Raw genomic sequence first — 13,812 nt, 5'->3', positions numbered from 1 at the left:
GGTGTTCTGTCCCTTGCTCTCACTTGCTGTTTTTATCTATGCTGACATCCATGTCAAACTGCCAGCTCAACTCCTGTTGTCTTCCCTCACTTTCTTCTTTCTTTTCTTTCCTCTGTTGCTCTGCTCTGCAGAATTCCTCTTCCAACAACTTTACTCTGGTGTTTGTAGTGGTATTATAATTTTTCTCCTTTCTATTCACTGAGTGAGATGATTCAACTCAACCTGCCTTGCCATGTAACATTAGCCATCTAGTATAAACCAGTTGCTAAGACTCTTCCAGTGATCAGTGGAGAGAGATAATTACTTCCAGAAGCTGGGTCATCCAGTCCAAAGATATGGCAGAATTAATTTGACTAAATATAAATGCTTCGACCAGTAAAGATGCGCTCAGCCAGGAGTATGTCTGCAATAGTATGTAATTTGGGTCAAGAATACACCTTTGAAGCAAATCTGGCTGTCTCCGTGAACTGTAATTTGGTGCACATTTCAGCGTACATGAACTGGATTCCTTTCAGCTGAAACTAAAAAGTTGATCTGTAGGAGTGTACTTAATTGTGTCCAACCCCTGAATCCCTGAACTCAGTCCATGAAACCAAAGTTGAGTTAAAAACAGTCTGAATTCCTACTGGTCTAAACCATGTCTGTATCTAAATTAACAGCATCAACAAACTGCAGAATGAGACACTTGATGCTGCTGACCCAGCATCCATAGCTACTAGGTCTTTTCAGGTGCCATGGGCTGCATGCTGGTAAATGTTTTGTAGAGCATTAAGCGAGTTCTTGCTGTGCATCCTCTAGTTTAAAATCAAGTGAAAGAAGTTTACAAGCTGGGAGAATGCTCAGTGTGTAAATGAAGATAACTGAGAGATTCACTTGAAAAGCGACCTCCTAATCTGAGCCGAAGTGCTACTGTGGAGTCATACAAGTAGCCCAAGATATCTCCATGAGGATGGCAGATGTGACACAGAACCTGTCAAAACCAGCCCACTTCTTGGAGTGGCAGCCAGTGGCCATTTGGGAGGTGCCATAGCAGCTGCTGTGTCACTATCAGCAGCACATGGTTAGGCCCCTGGTCACACCAGAAAATAAGATAAATTTTTATGCATATGTGCCTTGCCCTTATATAAAGAATAACCCTACACAATTAACTGTTTAATTTCTAGGTAGATGAAGTCTCATGAGATGAAGCCTATTTTTTGTCAGGAATTTACTGCCTAAATCAAAGAGAGTGATTTAAACAGCAAGATTTACTGAAGGAGACTTTAAGAATTTATATATTAAAAAAAAATATCTTACATAAGCATATTCTCCTCCTACAGATGCCTAGAGGCACCACCACCGTATTAGGACTGAGTACGTAAGTACTTACCTACTGGCCAAGGCCATCTTGGGTTTCACAGGATAGGCACCTGCAAACCTGTTTTTCTTCAGGACCACATACTCTGAGAACATCTAGCAGGCTGACAGTATGAAATGCAACACAAACTAGCAATCATAGCTGCTGCCATTCAAACCATAGCCAGAGGATGACTCCTTTTTCACACTTAGAATCATAGAATCATAAAATAGTTAGGGTTGGAAAAGACCTTAAGATCATCTAGTTCCAACTCCCATCCCATGGGCAGGGACACCTCACACTAAACCATGCCACCCAAGGCTTTGTCCAATTTGGCCTTGAAGACTGCCAGGGATGAAGCATTCACAATGTCCCTGGGCACCCCATTCCAGTGCCTCACCACTCTAACAGGAAAGAATTTCCTCCTTATATCCAATCTAAACTTCCCCTGTTTAAGTTTTAACCCTTGTCCTTTCACTACAGTCCCTAATGAAGAGTGGCTCCCCAGCATCCTTATAGGCCCCCTTCAGATACTGGAAGGCTGCTATGAGGTCTCCACCAGCCTTCTCTTCACCAGGCTGAACAGCCCCAACTTTCTCAGCCTGTCTTCATACAGGAGGTGCTCCAGTCCCCTGATCATCCTTGTGGCCCTTCTCTGGACTTGTTCCAACAGTTCCATGTCCTTTTTATGTTGAGGACACCAGAACTGCACACAATACTCCAAGTGAGGTCTCAGGAGAGCAGAGTAAAGGGGCAGGATCACCTCCTTCGACCTGCTGGTCACACTCCTTTTGATGCTGCCCAGGATACGGTTGGCTTTCTGGGCTGCAAGCGCACAGTGCTGGCTCATGTTAAGTTTCTCATCGACCAGCACCCCCAAGTCCTTCTCCACAGGGCTTCTCTGAATCTCTTCTCTGCCCAGCCTGTAGCTGTGCCTGGGATTGCTCTGACCCAGGTGTCAGACCTTGCACTTGACATGGTTAAACTTCATGAGATTGGCATCAGCCCACCTCTCAAGCGTGTCAAGGTCCCTCTGGATGGCATTCCTTCCCTCCAGCGTATCAGCCGAACCACACAGCTTGGTGTCATCGGCAAACTTGCTGAGGGCGCACTCAATCCCACTGTCCATGTCAGTGAGAAAGATGCTGAGCAAGACCGATCCCAGCACCGATCCCTGAGGGACACCACTCGTTACTGGTCTCCAGCCAGACACTAAGCCCTTGACCACAACTCTTTGTGTGCAGCCATACAGCCAGTTCTTTATCCACCAAGTGGTCCATCCATCAAATTGATGTCTCTTCAATTTAGAGATAAGGGTGTCGTGTGGAACAGTACCAAATGCTTTGCACGAGTCCAGGTAGATGACACCAACTGCTCTACCCCTGTCCCTCAGTTCTGTAGCCCCATCATAGAAGGCCACCACTTCCCTATATGTGTGCAAGACGTTTGGGCATTAATCCACAAAGGGTGAATTGCAAAATAGCCATTTTAATGCTGTTTTCCAGTCACTGTTGCCCTACATACAGAGTACTTGAAAATCATTATTTTGGTATCTGAAAAGCTCTGCAGATCTACAGATCTTAGGCATACAAAGAGGAGAGAAGAGTAAGCATTTTAGAAGTCAGCTGGCCTACAGTGTACTTTGGTTTCCTCTGTGCCATATACTCTTCTTTGCTCAAGATGTTTTATTGAGGACCATCTTGAATGTAAGATATTCACAATAAAAACACAAACAAACCCATATGTGCTGTCCCCAAATACAGTGCAGCAGCACACTGGTAAATATCCATTTCAAAATACCTTTCGCAATAATGTGCAAATTACATATCTTGCAAGAGTCACAATTTAGAATAGGTTTGCAGTGTTTTCAAAAGACATTAAGGCTATTACTGTCAGTAACTACTTTCTATATTCCCTTCAAAAGTGTTTCGAGAGATTGTCTGAGGGCTTTGTTAGTGCAAGAAACTTTATCTGTCAAAGTGCTTTAAACTGACAGATTGCTAACACAGATCCATTATATTAAAATCTTAAGTAAAATAATATACTGCCTAAAAAATAATTAGGAAAAAGGTAATACGTAGTTAAATAAGAAAAGCCACACTCCTAATGTTTTTTTGCTTCCTAAAGGTGTGGAAGAGAATCCAGTGAGATTCCTGGAGAGGCTCTGATCCTGGTGTCTAACTCTAGTGGTAATGGAAAACTGGAGCATAAACAGTCTCTGTGAAGTCTTAAGAGTAGAGCTACAGAGGAAATCTGAAGTGCAGGAGGTTGAGTCAGGGTGGCTGGGAAGTAGTCTAAGCTTTCTTTCACACTGTTTAAAGAAGCTCAAGAATATTCTTTCTGCATATGTTTAAAATTATCTATAACTGATACCAGAGGACTCTGATCATAATAAACTCTTTCTGCTGGGTGCAAATACTTGGCAAAGAGGGAATATTTAAGGTAGCACAGCAATAATTATTTTATTGACTTTTGGCTACAATATTAAGCTCCACGGCTTTACTGAGTGACTATTTTTCTAATTACTTTTCAAATTGGCAACACATTTCAGGCCTATAAGTGGTTTCTGTTTTGTATAGCAGGTAACAAATGAGGGTTAATTTAAAAATGTTATGCTATTCCCATGTTCTACCTGCCTGAAGCAAAACCAAAGGGATCCTGTGTTAACTGCTTTCAAAGTTTCCAAAATTAGGAATTTGCTCTTACTTTTAATACAGATTCTAAGACATGCATAGTCTATTTCCCAGCACTTGTCACTTAGCTCAATCATCCTAGCTAGTAATCAAGATCACTGAAACTGTGTAAGGATGGACTTCCTAAACCTGCCCTTTAATGAAGTGATATGATTATTGCTGAGTAATGAAGCAGTGGCCAGTAGAAAATGCTGGAGGAGCCACAGCTGTATTTCTCACAGGATGCTTTTGTTGCATCACTTCAGTCTCATTCAGTCAGTGATAACTGCTCCGACTGCCTGTTTATGCATTTATTCCACAACTGCCACTGCTATTTATCTGCAATTCATTCATAACTAATCTATAAATCCCCAGCCCCTTTTCCTTATGGTTTGCCTAGAAGAGTTCCCAAATGGGCACTCATAATTAGACCTAGTGGTAAGGGAGGCAGGTTATACACTGCACATTTTGTAAGGTTTTTAGTGCTTAGAAAGCATAAACATGCACAGATCATGCAGCAGGTCTGTGTTAACGTTACTTTTGCCATTGGTGTTGATTTGGCCATTTTAGTTCCTTCTGTCTTCTTTCCCATAAGCTTTCCTGTCAAGGCTTCTTTTAAATGGTATTAAGAACTGTTTAGAAAAGAAATACTGTTTCCTCTTAGCTTTTATAGATTATAGTACATTGCAGAGCTGAAGAGGGAATAAGCAGAGCCCTGGGACACAGTGGAGGTGGCATCTTTCCTGAGGTGTTCCTTCAGCCCGTTCTGGGACATTCAGTAAGCCAGCACCACTGTGCTTTTGTTCTTCCTCTCATTCCCAACATGTCCTACCTGTGTGGGGAAGAATCTGAGCCTCCTTTGTTTCTGCAGTTGACTAACCCCAGTTGTAGTCCTTGCTGGAAGACAAGTAGCAGGGAGTTACTCTGAATAACACTGCATAGTGCTAGCGTGGCACCCGCTACAGCAAAAGCAGCAGCACTTCAAAATCCACAACCTGAAAGCTGGCGCAGGGGAGGCTGGAAGAGTATCCTGCCAAATAAACCTATGTAGGACAGAAGCAGATGTGTATAAAAAACCACTATGCTGTAATTCAGGGCTGCGTATTTCCCTCTTATACTGAGAACAGCACAACAATAGTCATGTCTGTCCTCCTTGTAGGAGTGTTTGTGTGTTGTGTACCTAGTTGCTAAGATGATCCAAGCAATCAGCACGATGTAGTGCTAAATAGGATGTTGATGGCACTGCATGGGTGTTAGAAGACAGGTAGGTTCAAATCTGTCTTCTTTCAAGTAGAGTCTGTCTTCAGAGCAAGAAAAGATATTTTTACCCACTGAAGCACTTGTCTAAAATCATTGAAAGTCCCATTGCAAGAGGTAACGTTGTGTGTTTAGTATTAATGTTAAAATGGAGAGGCAAGGCAAGGGAGCAAGCATGGAGATGGGTAAGAGGGAAATGGATGATTTTTCAAAAGATACTTTTTTCCTTCAGTTATTTGTTATAGATAAAATTTATTGCAGATGAGTTTTGCTTCTACTGAGTAGCTGAATGTGTTCGAGAGACAGGAACTAGGAGATTGAGTGCTGCAAGAGCTGATCTAGATGATGTAACGTCTTCATTCTCTGAAATTTTACTGCAGACTGAAGGATCGCTTTTCTGTTGGAAAAGCTGTTGATTTTTTAATTTGCTTATGCTTTTGTTTAGAATGGGCACAATGCACAAAACTAGAAGACGTCAGTTTTGGGTTTATGGAAGCCCAGTTTATGCTGAAGGGAAGCATAACTGTTTGCTTGTTTTTGTTTCTCAGTTTTAACCAAAGCCGTGGATGCTGCAATTCAAGTAATTCACATTCTTAAACAACAATACTGACCTGGGCTTGTTTTCATCTTGGCACCTGTCTTTACAGATGCCTGAAAACGCATTTCTCAGGTCTATACTAGAATGTCATAGGGTTCTTTCCAGAGCTGGTGAACTGGTCTGTTTCTGAGGGTGGACTTACAAGGAAAACACTGGCCAGCTGACTTGCAGCAGAGCTGGCTTCCAAGACTGACTGCCACTGGCTTGTTTGGTGGCTATGGGCAGTCACTTGATGACTCCATGACTGCATTTTCCCACCTTAAAACCAGGAGTGATGATTTTTATTTGCTTTGTAAACTGCTTTGAGATCTGCTTTATACCACAGTAAATATCACTAATAGTAGTCATATATGTAATACTCTTTTAAAGCTGTAGAAAGCTATCTGTGAATCTGGCTTAGTCCCTGCAACCAGTGGGGGTCCCTAAAACCATTCAGAATTAGTAGCTGAGAGAGAGTCGCTGTTGTACACACATGGCCAAGCTCCAGAGATGTGACTGCAACTCCCAACAGGTAGGTATGTGCAAGCTCACTATGAGCTCTGGTGCTGCTAATGGAGCACCTGTGGCAGTGTGGAGCTCAGAGTGTGCTGCTGGCTGCACCCAGGCAGCTCGGTAGATACCAGAGTGATGATCCCACACTGAGCTCCACACTGCAGCAGTGGCATTGCTGCCACTACCTTCCCTAGTTAATGTAAAGGTGTGGTATGAAAATGCACCTTAAAGGAGACCACAGGCTTCAGAGAAAGTGTCTTAGTTACATTTGCTATCAAGCATGGGCTACTGGCATAATTTCAAATTACCTTACCTTTGGCTTATCGTCATCATACTCTGTAAATACATTTCCAGTCTCAAAGTAAGGGAAGGTTTTCTTCATGATTTTTACCTGTTGTGAATGGTGTTCCAGACTAAGACATGCTTAAAATAGGTTCTTAAATGCCTTAATTTTCACGCTAGTTGCCACTTTATCTGTACATAACTCTTATCTGCCTTTTTTCCCATCCATAAAGGTGAAGGATGCTTTAACATGGTAACAATAATGCCAAGAAGTAGGTAGCACCACTCTGTTTTGAGAGAAAGAGAGAAATTAAGGCAGAGAAAATGTTATCTGCCATGAACTAAACAGGGTGTCAAGGTAGAAGGAGGCTTTAGGCATTTATTTTTCATTAGGGGAATCAGTGGTGTTTGGACCACATGGACCACAGTTAATCAGTAACTCATCAACTACCAATTGCATACTAATCCGTTTTATGCCAGATTTTGTACACCTTATATCAATGTTTGTAAGGAAAGTCTTAAGTACACTTTGAAATGACACAGCAAATTAATAATGGACTAAATAATTCAGTACTCTATGAAACAAGCATCCTCCTAGATGTATCAGATAAATAAAACATGGATTAGAAGTGTCTCTGAATGATGCTATTGTAGGAAAGGCATCTCAAAAAATGAAGGAGTAATGATCACATCTTTTTCTGGTTTATAGTCTTCTTTTCTTAATATCATTAAAATAATTGGCTTCAAATGCAAATGCTTATGGGAAACGTATACATTGAAAAGACCCGGGTTTAAGTCTCATTAGCTGTGCAAAGTAACAATTCATTTGGCAAAATATTCTCCTAGAAAACAGTTTGTGCCAGTTTAACACTATTTGATGGCTGATTCCTCAAAGATCTATTCTGAGTATAGAAAGGAGCCACATGATTCATTCAGCTTGTGCATATCTATTTTGCCTCGATAGAAGGGTTATATATGGGGAGATAAAGGTTTGTTAAACAAAGTATCATTAATCACTCTGTCCGGAAATGTAGACTTTGCAGGAGCATGCTGTAATTTGCATCACTTTTGCTGTGCATTGCCAGTGCTGCTGGTGAGAAATAACAAACCTGTATTTATGAAAAGGACAGGTTTAAGATGGAAATAATTCTATCTGAAAACTGTGAGAATGGTACAGAATCCTGTCGCCTGCACTCGTTCAACGGGAGAACACTGTATTTGTAATAAATTCCTTTTGCTCTGGATGAGTTCTGCATTTTCAATGAGGTTAACTTGGCAACATTCTAGTTGATTTTAATAAAAATAGCTTCTTTGAGGACAGGGAGCTGAGGTTGCCAAATTTACAGCTGCCTTGCACAATTACTCTTACACCTCCTTCAGGGCTACTTAGAACCAGTAAGCAAATTAAGTGTATCGATTGCAATTTTGTTGGACTAACCCTTTTTCTTAAGGAATAAACTTGATTCCTTTCAGTATGTGTCTGCTCAGAGTGATCTCTTTTCTTTTCAGCCATAACACAAAGACAACATCATGGCTGGATCCACGACTTGCGAAAAAGGCTAAACCTCCAGAAGAGTGCAAAGAAAATGGTAGGTTATTAAGTTTTCGTTGCTGTTCAGAGGGGATTTGCCTTTGTGTGTGTGTCTCTCTTTCAGTTATTACGAAAATCAGGCATTTAGGGGAATTATGAAAGGTGTTTAATTGCTGCTTTGGTTAGAAGCCATAAGTGATACCAGTTCTCAGTGTGCCATGTGTTTCTGCTTTTTATTCCCCTTTCTGATGCTATCCAAAGCTGAGGATCACAAGTGTGTTTTCTGCCTGTTGTGTGTGTGACTCCGGGACTGACCCTCTCCCTCATCTCCTACAGAGAACTTTGGTCTGCAGAACAGAATCCCTTTTCAGATTCTGAGCTTTTAATCTACAGGCGATTCAATGCATAAGGGAAACTAGCAGCACCGTGGGAATATGAATATTGTTTGATTTGTATTTAAAGGTACAGTGTGATGCTATTTAGTAGCCAATTTAAACAAAGCAGTGTCTGATAAAACAGGGTGTGGGAGGGAGAAAAGAGATCAGTGTCTGTCAGAGTTCAAGGCTGGATTTGGGGGGTACTGCATTGTTAATGGTTTAAAATTTAACAGCGTGAATACTGTTGAGGATGCTTAAATGAGCTATAGCTGTTGTGCAGGAGAGATGACTATATTGACAGATTCAGAGATATGAGCTAATACGGATCATATCAAACTGTCTTATGTGCATTCAGTATAATTTCTGTTTTTCCTCTGGTAAAGTTTCAGTAATCAAAATCCTGTAATAAAGGCAAAGTAAAAATGTAATAGATCATTTTCTGAGGAGGCTTTTTCCATTGTTTTATAGTGCAGTGTCAGTTCAATTAGCCAGCTAAAAAGTGATGATTTCTAAAGACTGCTACTTATTTTATTGTTGTGAGATACAGAGGATTAAATGCATGCATGCGATGTGCATTAATGCAAATCATCTTAACTTATTTTAAATGTGTTAGTAGCTTTTTGTGTACTGCATCTGATCTATTTTAAATTTTCCAAGATACATTCATTTGGTTAATGTAAATACTATTAGCAGAAAGAAAACTCGGTGCCTGTTTGGGTTGATAAAGAGGTCACTGAGGAATTGCTGGCTGTATGAAATGCAGGGTCAGTGTTTTGGTAAAGAATGTTCCTGGGTTGTTTTTTTTGTAAATGGCTTTATTTTGAAAGATTGCTATATTCCGAAAATCCCTTCCTTATTTCAGCAGTAATTCTGACGTTCTATTCTGACATCAGAAATTACATGTCTGAATGATTTTGTGATGCTTATTCTAGCACTGACAGCACAGGCTCCCACAGTAAATTCTACAGTGAATGCAACAGACGTGTGTTACTGAAACAAAACAAGGGCACAGGAGTTTTGCATTCTAAATCTCTCACATTACTTACATGAATTTGTGTCTTTGCCTGCTCCTTAAGGAATACTAGTGGGAAAGGCAGAAGAAAAATCCACCAGTATCTATGAAGTAACATATTGCAGACTTACTTGGAGTAAATGAGCTGGGTTTTTTTCCTGGTAGCTGTTGTATATACTGAGATCACCACAAGCACTGAAATATTTAAAAAAAAAACCAGCTAACAACAAAGTATCTTAAACAATTTAAAATGAAAATGCTGTTAAAGAAACAGCATTATTTTGTAGTTATTTGCCTACTGGATTATCAAATTACTATAGTATGCTGGGTCATGTTGCTCTTGTAAGGGTTGCTCAGCTCATTAATGCAAAGTACTTGAAGCATAAAAGACTTCAGAATGAGATTTTCTGTTCTTAGAGATTCTTCCTGAAACATCCTTTCTTTTCATAAGATTCTTTGTTTGTTCAAGAATGTGGGCTTGTTGTGGTTTTTTTTTTTTTTAATCCAATATCTGTAGAGGAAAAGGTTCTTAAAAATCCCTAATGCCATAAAATGACTGTACCTTGCCACTGAGGTCCAAACCCAGGAACTTCATTATAGCACATGGGGATTTGGAATTCTTGTTTAGATTTAATGCCAGATCAAGGAATAATTTCACACATGCTTCAGCTATGGCTTGGTAGATGTTTTTTATGCCAAACATCTTTACTGTTGCACTTTATGATTTATTCTGGCACATTCTGCTCAGAGAAACAGTTTTAGAAAGGCATCAGTGTTTAGATAAGAAATGATACTTACCTTGCTGCTTTATCGCTATCTGCATAACTTGTTTTCATTGACATTCATTTTGTCACATCTGAAACTTGCATTGATTCTCTGAGATACATTATGATATCCTTATCACCTATCAGACTCTGCTATCGGGCTTTCTTTCTGAAGAACCCAACTTCTATGTTCTCCTTTGAGTGCAAATCCTGCCAAATCATAGAATTATGGAATGGATAGGGTTCCTTCTTCATTCTGCCACCAGCATGAAGTTTCCACACCAGACAACGTTCTTGAAGTGTACAGTATTTGAGTCCTGATGTTCTGGGCTAGTGATACTGAGTGGCCCCTCCGCTCCAGGCATTTTCTTTCTTCCATTTTCAGCTCTTTAATATTCCTTTGCCAAATTCAGTTTCTTCATTTTCTCTGGCTTCTATCTGCAAACCCCAGTGCTTGCTCATTTCTCTTTGCAAAATCTGAACCAACCTTCCAGCACATCCCTCCTCTTGAAAAATTTTCACATGCCTTTGCCAAGAGACTGACAAGCTCTACCAAGTCAAGCTTTCTTTGAGTCTGTACTGGGGACTCTCTGTTTTCCTTGAATGATACCCACTGCTCTAAACCCCTTTGTAGGTCAGGAGGTTTAAGGGCTGGTATTTATTTCTTTCTCTGTCATGGAACTTCTGTGTAAATTTCAGCAAATTGCTTTGACTTTTGCTCTGTCAGATCTGCTTAGATTTCAGGTCTTTGAAACAATTGCCTCTTACTCTGTTTGTATGGTGCCTACCTGAGTTTCATAACAGCATTAAGCAGAAATAGCTGTCAATTCTTCACTAAGAACTAGAATATTTTTACATTCTTGACTTCCTCCAGAAAATCTTAAATTTATTAAAAACAACTGTGTTTTCTCTCCTGGAAATATTAGCTGTTTGGGGTTTCTGAAGTGGAATGCTTCTTTAAAATTATTCCTTTTTTCCTTTTCCCCATCAGAATTGGTTAACCGATTTCTATCTGCAGAGTGCTACAGAAGTTGCAGTTGTTTCTGAGCTAGATTCATTGGTTGCTACATTTTCTGTAATTTCTTACATAGCAGACTCGCAGGATTTGCATGATTACAGGTATATTATGTGAGTGGTCTACTAACAGTCTGGGAGAGAATATGGAAAAGAATGACAAGTCCCATAAGGCAGTAAAGATTTTAGTTTAATATTGAAAAGCAGTTCAGCCTTAATGACATGAAATATCTGAGGTTTTAGAAAGTTCATTTTTGGTTCAGAAATGTAGTAATTAAATTTTTCAAATTCTTTAATTAATTTTATGGAAATTTCCATTCTGGGGAAAAGTGAACATTTACTTCTTTATCCAATTTGGGGATTAAAGAGCTGTTGAAATTTCCTGGGATCAGATATGTCAAATTTCACTTATTTCATTACTACAAATTTCACGTATTTCATTACCAATCCATCACAACCAGTAGTCTCCATCACTCTTAATCCATCCCTTCCTTTTTATGTGAACCTCCTTTCTCCTTAGTTTTCAAATCCAAGTAGGCTTAAGACTATAAATAAAGCTTTGATTTCACCTAGCATTCATCTGTCATCTGTCTTTTTATCTCCTCTACACCCACCAACTTAACTGTAAAGTATGGATGTTTATTGAGGGTGAGCTGAGTTGCTTTTAAACTTCATTGACTGTGAATGTCAGTTCTGTTTTGACAGTTAGAGGACACAGATTTACACTCGAATGTAGACAGACATTTAGGTATCTTCACCTTAAACTGAACCCCACTCTCCTATCACGTTATCTTTTTCCCCATTCCTGTAGTCACAGGCAATACCTTTTGGTGAGCTCACTGCCACACACAGCTTCAGCGTTTTTCATGCCAAAGACACACACATCTATTCTTGTCCTCTTCATCTTTCTTCCCTAGTTGAGCCCTTTGTTTCATGCTAAGTATGATGTCTCCTGTTGGATATCTCCCATCTTGAGCAAATCCTCCTAGCAAATTCCCTTTTGCTAATAGCGACGCTTACCACCTCCATACATCCTTGCCTTGCCACTTATGGCATATAGGACTTCCTTTTACTTTTCATCCAGACAGCAGAGCTCTTATTAAAGGCTTTGTGTGGCACATGCAGTGTGTCATAGCGCATGCGGTCACAAATTCAGGAGTTCAGCTCCCTTTCCTCTTTTGAGAACACTGTCATCATCTCAATCAATCATCTCTAAACATTTCAGAATTTCTTAAAAAAAAAGGAAAGCTGTAGATGTATTGCTTGAACTGACTTTTTAAACATATGTATTTATATATTTAATATGATTCTTCCATTACAATAAATAAATAAATACATTGGGAAGACAAGTGTTACATTTGGAATCATAAGGGCAATCACTTACTGCGTTTTCTGCAGTCTCAAAGGTGTAACTATCCCAGGAAACCAGTAATTTTTCACGTGAGTAAAAATTTTGTGTTACATTTCACGAGTGTTTTAATGCTGGAAAGTACTTTCTTAAAATCTCACCATTTAACATACAGTCCCTCTTCATGTCCCTGGTCTAAGCTACTCCCTCACCATTTGTATATGCCCCTATCTAACCCTAGAAAGGACTGAAGCCCAGCAATTACTCTACAGTTGTGACTCTTTTACTTGTTTCCAGCAGGTATTTTTCCTTTGTAAACCACCTAACTGATAGAAACTAGACTCAAACTTCCAGTGACAGAAAAGGGCACCTCTATTGTTATAACTCCACAAATGTAAACAGGAATTCAAAGCTGTTTTTCTCAAATTTCACCAGAACTTGTTAAAATTAATAACTTTCCATAACATCTTTAGTTTGTTTGACAGTTAGCAAGAAAGAAATAAAATGTAGGACTGTCTTTGTCATCTTGCTTACATTTAATACATTTCATGTTTCTTGCTAAGAGTTCAAAGCACATAATCATTGCATATATCTATTTTAGCTTCAACTATCAGCAAGTAAATCCTATATGAATAAATTTGATAGACTTATGAGATATCATCATCATCATCATGCCTACAATTAAACCTACTCTACTGATGTAAAAAAACCAAGAGTTTAAATTCATTTGGGATTTTTTGTATTTGCTATCTGATACTTCTTCCTCTGGGAAGATTATTTCTATGGAATGAAAATAAATAATGAAAAATAAACAATTGGCATTATCATTGATCTCCATAATTTATATTTCATGATGAGGGTCTTAGAAATCAGTTTGTGTTTGAAACTGTTTTGTCTTATTTATAAGTAATTTTGCTTTTCAGTTGTAAAGATTTTGCAACTGAGCATAGAAAACTGAGTGAAAAATGGTCTCAAAACGGAAGAACTTGGTTTATTGTTTTAATTCATACTGCAGACTTATCAATATTTTTTCATAAATAAATAGATGTGACTCAGAGTGCTTTGTGGCACAAGCAGTTTCTTCTGTACTTTTAGACACACTTTTTTTGTGTTTCTGTCACAATCAAAC

General features: G+C 39.3%; 1 protein-coding gene across 15 annotated transcripts in view; it reads left to right on the top strand.

Annotated features, from left to right (window-relative positions):
• Positions 1-13,812, top strand: part of MAGI2 (membrane associated guanylate kinase, WW and PDZ domain containing 2) — a 728,751-nt gene that overhangs the window by 492,996 nt on the left and 221,943 nt on the right. For all 15 annotated transcript variants that reach the window (XM_061366359.1, XM_061366354.1, XM_061366365.1 and 12 more), the window contains one exon: positions 8,147-8,226. In XM_061366359.1, coding sequence (XP_061222343.1) covers positions 8,147-8,226 — 80 coding nt within the window. The remainder of the gene's footprint in view (positions 1-8,146; positions 8,227-13,812) is intronic.

Source organism: Neopsephotus bourkii, unplaced genomic scaffold (genome assembly GCF_033783945.1).
Source record: "Neopsephotus bourkii isolate Nb327-2 ecotype Australia unplaced genomic scaffold, CSIRO-AGI_Nbou_v1 NB_1328, whole genome shotgun sequence".
NCBI lineage: Eukaryota > Metazoa > Chordata > Aves > Psittaciformes > Psittacidae > Neopsephotus > Neopsephotus bourkii.
The sequence above is the reverse complement of the archived record's forward strand: the minus strand, read 5'-3'. Positions and strand labels throughout refer to the sequence as shown.